At 50.8% G+C, this 8,109-nt stretch overlaps 1 protein-coding gene across 5 annotated transcripts; it reads left to right on the top strand.

Moving 5' to 3' along the window:
- Nucleotides 1-941: 941 nt before the first annotated feature.
- On the top strand, nucleotides 942-6,127 carry POLR2H (RNA polymerase II, I and III subunit H). Of its 5 annotated transcripts, none has more exons than XM_077991917.1 (5): nucleotides 942-1,047; nucleotides 3,298-3,381; nucleotides 3,465-3,558; nucleotides 4,707-4,790; nucleotides 5,713-6,127. In XM_077991917.1, the coding sequence occupies exons 2-5, from the start codon at nucleotides 3,333-3,335 to the stop codon at nucleotides 5,828-5,830; spliced, it is 345 nt and encodes a 114-aa protein (XP_077848043.1). In that variant the 5' UTR covers nucleotides 942-1,047; nucleotides 3,298-3,332; the 3' UTR covers nucleotides 5,831-6,127. The 5 variants fall into 5 exon arrangements, with proteins under 5 accessions (XP_077848043.1, XP_077848042.1, XP_014986921.1 ...); XM_077991916.1 differs by lacking the exon at nucleotides 942-1,047 and adding an exon at nucleotides 1,694-1,907; XM_015131435.3 differs by lacking the exon at nucleotides 942-1,047 and adding an exon at nucleotides 1,694-1,898.
- Nucleotides 6,128-8,109: the final 1,982 nt, after the last annotated feature.

Here is an 8,109-nt window from a genome sequence, read left to right on the forward strand (position 1 = left end):
GCGGGCAGAGGGCGGTGCCCTCTGCGCTGCTCCGCCCGCCGGCCCATCCGGAGGGGACGGCCCAGCCAGGCTGGGGTCCGTGCGGGGCCTCCCGAGAGGCGGCAAAGGGCGCTGGGAAGGCGTAAGCCCGCGCCGGCTCCCTGCAGAGGCCCGGGTCGGAGAGGGGCGCCCGGGAGGGGCGGGTCTACTGGCACGTGGAGGGGCCCACCCGGGTTCGCAGTTCCCAGTGCCCAGGCAGGAGGGGCTGCAGACGCCTGAACTCCGTAGGGGTTGGGGCTGGGAGCTGCGGAGCTGTCTACATCGGATTCCTCCGGGTCAGCCCGTTAGGAGCCGCCTCCCCTCTGTCCCTCCGAAGGGACGAGCGGCCCAGACAGGCCCAGGAAGGCCCCTCTGCCCCGTCAGGGGTGAAAAGCAAAGCTGGGAGAATTCGGAGGGAATTGGAGCCGTCTTCCTCATCCTTCCTTTTCTCGGGGCTCCCCTGGGGAGGTGCACTTGGAGCAACCCGGCCTACGGGGTGTGCAGGGGTGGAGGTTGGGGAGGGCACCGGAAGGGGTAGGCCGGAGGGAAGGGAGCTCCAGGTGCCGGGAAGTCCACTTCTGGGACGCGGGCGTGGGTCGCTTCTCCCTGGTTGGGCCCAAGGAGGAACCAGAGTCGCTGCTTCCATCTCTCCGCTTTGGGGGAACCGCCTGCTGGTGCTCTGGGTTCTCTATCAGGGGCTGGTGAAGGATAGAACAGATGGCAGAGCGCGCGCAGGGTGGATGGGCAGCATAGAGATAGTGTGAGAGGAGCGAGGGCAGCGCCCAGGAAACGCACAAGTGTGCGGGACAGCCAGCACCAGGAGGAAGGGGCATTTGGGAGGCAGAGGAGGGCCTCAGGGGGCGGGGGCAGTGCCCGGGAAGGGGGAGCCTTGTGATAGAAGCCAGTACCCAGGAGGAAGGGCCAGTGTGAGGGAAGAGCTGGTGTCCAAGGGACAGGGCAGTGCCAGGCTGAAGGGGCACGGAGGGGATCCGTGTCCAGGAGAAGGCAGTGGAGGACTAAGTTGGAGGGGTAATGCCCGGGGGAGGCGGGTGGCGGGAGCCAGGCTGAGGGGGCGGTGACGGGGAAGACAGCAGGGCCTGGGGGAAGCGGGCAGTGGTGGGAGGGTGCAGTACGAGGGGAGGGGACAATACAGGCTTTCCTCTTCTCCATAGCGACATCATGGCAAATTCCCAAACTGGACGGATCCGGCTCGGGTTACATCCAGCAGGGCCGAGCCGGCCCGGGCAGGCCCCGGGGTCCGCGGTGCCGGCTGGAGGGGCTGGGCACCTCTGGGGCGGGGTTCTGCTCCACCTGCCCTCGGCGCGGACTGTGCCCTAGGCGGGCACGCAGACCGGCGGGGTAGGGCTAGGGCCCGGCTTCTCTGGGCCAAGGATCAAGGTCCCTGCCTGGGTTAGGCCCCCACGACTTCCAATCTTCGGGACCCGGCCTCTGAAGAGGGCGCAGCAGAGCCCCAGCTGAGCGCTAGAACCCGCTCTACAGCCGCGGGAGGTTGGACCTATTGTTTCCCCGCCCTGGGCGGGGCCACCTGGACGTGAGACCCGCCCTCAACGCCGAAGCCTCTCGGGAGCAATCTTTTGGGGCGGAAGTTAAGTAGCCCCGAGCGGGAGTCTGTGGCGGAAGTGGGCGCGTTACCACTTGTTTGTGCGCATGCGCCACTCTTGTCTGGCTGCCGCGCATGTAAAAGCTGGTTTTGCTCTTCTCCCCTCTTCTGCACCAGAGCGGGTGCGCGTACTCCCAGCTGTGGTCGCCCGCTCACCCCTTCTGCTGCTCTCGTGGCCCCCTCGCGATGGCGGGCATCCTCTTTGAAGATATTTTCGATGTGAAGGATATTGACCCGGAGGGCAAGAAGTTTGACCGAGGTAAGTAAAGTAGGTAGGGGCGATTTGGAGGAAGAGGCTAACCTCGCGGACATGCCCCTGGACCCCGTGTCCACCCAGCTCTTGTGGCCTGCCCCTACCAGCAGGTCCTGATGTAGGGACCTCCCTCAGGAAACAATTTATGGATGAGAAAAGGGAGACTCCCGAGCTTTCTCTGGCTTCACGCATGCCGTGCCCGGTGCCTAGGTGGCCTTTTGTCATGGTGCTGGCAAACTCCTGGGCATCTTTATAATCGCTACCTGCTCTGTGCTAGACACTGTCTTGTGAGACCAGCCTGGCCAACATGGTGAAACCCCGTCTCTACCAAAAATACAAAAATTACAGGCGGGCGCCTGTAATCCCAGCTACTTGGGAGGCTGAGGCAGGAGAATTGCCTGACCCTGGGAGGCGGAGGTTGCAGTGAGCCAAGATTGCGCCGCTGCACTCCAGCCTGGCAACAGAGCGAGACTCCTCAAGAAAATGAGAGTCCTCATGAGGTGGGTGGTGCCTTCCCCATTTTTTTCTGAGAGAGTAATCCACCCAAGGCTTCACAGCGAGTAATCTGACTTCAGAGCCTATATTCTTGTATTGCCCTCATAATCCTTAGCGCTTTAAGTCTTCTCTGAGTTAGAGTTAGCTGCTTGGTATATCCTTTTTTTTTTTTTTTTTGAGACAGAGCCTCGAGCCCAGGCTGGAGTGTAGTGGCACGATCTTGGCTCACCACAACCTCCGTCTCCCGGGTTCAAGCGATTCTCTGCCTCAGCCTCCCAAGTAGCTGGGATTACAGACATGCTCCACCACGCCTGGCTAATTTTGTATTTTTAGTAGAGACGGGGTTTCACCACTTTGGCCAGGCTGGTCTCGAACTCCTGACCTCAAGTGATCCACCTGCCTCAGCCTCCCAAAATGTTGGGATTACAGGCGTGAGCCACTCCACTGGCCTACACCTCTTAATTTTGTCATCTATCAATAATTTTCTTTTTGATGTCTCATTCTTTGCCTGGAGACTCAGATGTTTTCAAGACGGATACCAGTTCTTATACATCTTGATAACTCCCCTCAGCACAGTGCCTGTCATAGAAAGAGGAAACCTTTGGATGATTGAATAACTTGCCCAGAGTCAGGTTCTCAGTCATCCAGGCAGGCCTAGAACCGGGTATTATTTGCTGCTGAAGTATCTTTGGTTGTTTTCTGGGGATTACGTTCACTTGCCACAGTTTTTCTCCCCTTTTCCTTCTTGCATGTCTGGTTCTGATGGAGCCTGCATTTCTATGAGAGCAGATGAGAGACCAGTGGTTGTAGACTGGGTTAGATTGAGTATTCTGTTGCATACAATCCCACACTGTAGGATCTGCCTTGGGCCTGGCAATACCTCTGTCACTCTTTTCCTGCTTCTCCCCAGTGTCTCGACTGCATTGTGAGAGTGAATCTTTCAAGATGGATCTAATCTTAGATGTAAACATTCAAATTTACCCTGTAGACTTGGGTAAGTATTGAACACAGACAATAATAAGAGGCATTTTGCCGCTTCCGCTATTCTTCACTCTCTGATATTGCTGTTATTTTCAGGTGACAAGTTCCGGTTGGTCATAGCTAGTACCTTGTATGAAGATGGTACCCTGGATGATGGTGAATACAACCCCACTGATGATAGGCCTTCCAGGTGAGGTAGTGGAGAAGGTAATACTTGGAATATGCCTTGAGAACTAAGTAGATAAGTGATATAGAAAGACTCTTCTTTAATTCCTGGAATAAATGATGATCAGCAGAATCTGAGTAACCTTAAGGAAATTTCTGCACTTAAGAATTCAAACAGGCCAGACACCGTGGCTCACACCTGTAATCTAAGCACTTTGGGAGGCCGAGCAGGAGGATTGCTTGGGTACAGGAGTTCAAAACCAGCCTGAGCAACATAGCGAAACCTCACTGCTACAAAAATAAGAAAAAAAGAAAAAAAAAAAAAAAAGGCTGCACATGTTGTCATATGCCTGTAGTTCCAGCTACCTGGGAGGCTGAGGTGGGAGGATTGCCTGAGCCCAGGAGGTTGAGGCTGCAGTGAGCCATGATTGTACCACTGCAATCCAGCCTGGGTGACAGAGTAAGACCCTGTCTCAAAAAAAAAAGAAAAAAATTCCAACAACCAGGTATTTATCTATAACAGTGATTACATGCTTGTGAGTTGTAGCCTTTTGAAGGCTGAGGAGGTGACTGCTGAGTGCCCTAGGCTATGTGGGTCTTGTGTCTTGGGAGGGAGCTTGGTGTGATGGAAAGACTTTGGCACCCCACTTGAGTTCATTTCTCAGCTCTATCACTTATTTGTTGAGTAACCTTAATCTCCTTCAGCCTGTTTCCCCATCAGTAGAATAGAGATGATCATGATCATGCCTAGCTCACGGGGTTGCTGCGAGGACTAAATGACATCATGTTTGTTTGTAATGTGCCTTTTTTTTTTTTTTTTTTTTTTTTAGACGGAGTCTTGTTATGTCGCCCAGACTGGAGTGCAGTGGCTCAATCTCGGCTCACTACAAGCTCCGCTTCCTGGGTTCACGCCAGTCCCGAGTAGCTGGGACTACAGGCGCCCGCCACCACGCCCGGCTAATTTTTTTATATTTTTAGTAGAGATGGGGTTTCACTGTGTTAGCCAGGATGGTCTCGATTTCCTGACTTCGTGATCTGCCCGCCTCAGCCTCCCAAAGTGCTGGGATTACAGGCTTGATACACTGCGCCCAGCCGACCAGTAACCATTTTTAAATGGGATTTTTTATATTGTTAATTACTGTTAAGAATAACTTTGCTGCTATTGCTCCACAGGGCTGACCAATTTGAATATGTAATGTATGGAAAAGTGTACAGGATTGAGGGAGACGAAACTTCTACTGAAGCAGCAACACGCCTGTAAGTTACATAATCTTATGAGGTTCTTTTCCCTCTCTGTGTTCTGAGACTTTGAGCTATGCTCCTGCTTCCTCTGTTGGGTCCCTCTCCTCAGGCACCTCAGACCTAGGTAGGAACTAGAAAGAAATGGTTCTGAGAGCAGTTTCCAGTCTGAAAGGTAGACTGCTCTTTGTCAGGCCCTCCTGGCCCAGCAGTCCAGATGAGAAACTGGTTATCTTACTGTGTAAAGTGCAAAGGAGACTTGCTTCTCCAGAAACAAATGCAGCATTAAGTGATTATCCTATTAGGCTGTGTGTGTGTGTGTGTGTGTGTGTGTGTGTGTGTGTGTGTGTGTGTGTGTGTTTTGCTACTCTGTAACCCAATCCCTAGTTCCTTGGTTTTCCTGTCCAGCTATTTTTTCTTTTCTTTAAAATCTTATTAAAACAATATGTGCTTTTTGTAAGCAATTTGAAATGCAGAAGAGTAATGTGAAGAAGGAAAAAAAAAAGTCACCTGTAATTCCATACCCAGAGATAACCTTTTACATAGACTTTTTTGCATATCCTGGTGTTCTGTTTTTTCCTTTGAGACTGTGGTGTTTATTATGTTTTCTTCTGCTCTTTTTGCTTAACATTATGTAAAATATGTTTCCCCATGTTAGTGTGAAGCTTTTCTTAAATGTTTTAATAGTTGCATAACATTTCAGTAAGTGGATACATCTTGATTCATTTGACCATTCCCCTGATTTGGGGCATATAGGTGTTTTCCACCTTCGCTAATATAAAGAACAGTGCCTTGCACATATCTGTACATTGATCTTTGTCAGAATTTTGGTTCCTAGTGACAAAACAGTAGAAAGATGCCTCTTCTTTTTCTTAGGCTGAGATGGAGAGCTGCTGAGTAGCAGTGCTCCAGACTCATGGGATGGGGCCTTCTGTTTCAGCTCTGCCTATGTGTCCTATGGGGGCCTGCTCATGAGGCTGCAGGGGGATGCCAACAACCTGCATGGATTCGAGGTGGATTCCAGAGTTTATCTCCTGATGAAGAAGCTAGCCTTCTGAACCTCGCCGGAAGCCAGCCTTGCTGCCTAGTCACTCAGGTCATCGGCATTGTTCAAGCCTGAGTGGCAGCCAGTCTTGCTCACCTGTTGAGGAGGGGCTGGCTCACTGTCCACTGTGGTGGCATCTTTAACTGGCCTGCACTCAAAGGGAAACTGACTCGCCTGTGAAAGACAGTGGGAAAGCTGCAAATGAATCAGAAGCTTTGTGTATATGATTTTTAAATTAAACTTTACTTTTTCAGACTGCCCCTCCCCTTTTTGTAAAAAGTTCATTTACTGTAAAATCATTTTTTTGCAATTTGTCTGTGGTGTACTGTTTCTGGCCCACAGCCAGCTGATCACTTGTCAATGTAGGATCTATTCCAGCCTTTTGGTATCTGGGTTCAGGGTTATCTCAGTCTCCTGGCTGACTGTTCTCAACATTTATCCTCCAATGCGGTTTTCCGTTTGGGAGAGAGTGTTGTACTTTTGGCTCCTGAGGGTACCCCAGGCCCAGAAGATACCACCCATTTGGCGCGGAATTTTGAATTGGCAAGGAGCCCTGCTCGGGTCCTTCCAGCACTTTCAGGCTCTTAGGAAGTCAGTTCACGCTGACTTGATTGAGTCGCTTGCATAGTCTAGAAATGTTCATTATTTTTATGGAAGATGTGCACAGAGGCTTTTAGCCTTTTAGGCATGGGAGATGACTATGAAGAGAGTAGGAGGAGAGGACTTGGTGGTTCTGGAAGCAGCTGGAGGAGCTGGCTCTCTACATTCCAGTGGGAGGGAGGGTAAGTGGAAGTGGACAGGGCAGCAATACCAATGAAGCTGGCGGGCCAGAGCCAGGACAATGTGGCGGCCTGACTACAGTCACTAACTTATGAGTGGGGGAAGAAAAACATTAAGGAAATGGCTCTGATGATAAGGACTCCTTCAGCATGTGAGCTGGCTCTTCAGCCTGGCATTAGGGGTCTCTAGGAAAGCATATGGGGTTCTGTTTTCCCCTAGGAAGTTTAGGGTAACAATCCAAAGAGATTCTCTGTGTATTAAACAGTTGTCTGTTTGATCTGGTTTTGCCTGGGAGCTGGTTCCCCTGCTGGGATACCTGGGGTATTTCCTTCCCCATCATTTTCAGGTCTTTACGTGAGGTGTTAGAAATCGTATTTAGGGAACTGGGTTGAAAATGAATGGCCTCAGCAGGGAGGAGGAAGAGGTGTTTCTTTTACCTTACTATGGAGTAGGGGGAGTAGATGTACTGGGGGTTGGGATGAATTTTTGTGAAATCTTAGAACCTTTCCATGGGGTGGGTTTTTTTTGTGGGGTTGGAGAATGACAAATGAGAGTGAGATGAATGAATTACCAGTAATAGTTTGTAGGTTATCATAGATGGTCCTGGGGTAGGAGAAGAAAGAACTAGTAGAGCGTTGAATAGGGATAGGAGTGTTCTGGTTGTAATTGTGTTTTTGTGTTAGTGGGAAGAAGGGATGGGACCAACGAGACTGATTTGGGAATGGATTCGATTTGTAATAGGGCAGGTAAGTTCATACTGGAGAAGTCCATGAGTTATTTGCATTTGCCCACAAGTGGAGTAAGTCAAATGCCAATACCAGATGCCTGGTGACATTTGCAGTTTTGCCATTCTTTTTTTTTTTTTGAGACAGAGTTTCACTCTTGCTGCCCAGGCTGGAGTGCAATGGCGTGATCTTGGCTCACTGCAACCTCCGCCTCCCGGGTTCAAGCGATTCTCCTGCCTTAGCCTCCCAAATAGCTGGAATTACAGGCATGCGCCACCACGCCCAGCTAATTTTGTATTTTTAGTAGAGACGGGGTTTCTCCATGTTGGGCAGTCCGGTCTTGAACTCCCAACCTCAGGTGATGCACCACCATGCCCAGCTAATTTTGTATTTTTTAGTAGAGATGGGGTTTCTCCATGTTGGTCAGGCTGGTCTCGAACTCCTGACCTCAAGTGATCTGCCTGACTCGGCCTCCGAAAGTGCTGGGATTACAGGTGTGAGCCACCACACCTGGCCCTGCAGTTTTGCCATTCTTGTCTCTCATCCGTCTGTGCTGGGAACCCATCATTCTCTGGTCCCACTGGTATATCGTATCCTAGGTGCTGGCACTTTCATGTGCTACAAAGTGTTTCGTTTGATTATTAAATTTAACCTAGCTCAGTATGTCAGTAAGTTAGTTTCCACTTAACATTCCCTTGATTGCATGCTGGAATTTGTAGTGTGAATGAACTACTTCCCTTCCATGCAGAAACTGACAGCATTTGAGATTTGGACATTTTTGAGCTTT

This window comes from Macaca mulatta, chromosome 2, assembly GCF_049350105.2.
Source record: "Macaca mulatta isolate MMU2019108-1 chromosome 2, T2T-MMU8v2.0, whole genome shotgun sequence".
NCBI classification, from domain to species: domain Eukaryota; kingdom Metazoa; phylum Chordata; class Mammalia; order Primates; family Cercopithecidae; genus Macaca; species Macaca mulatta.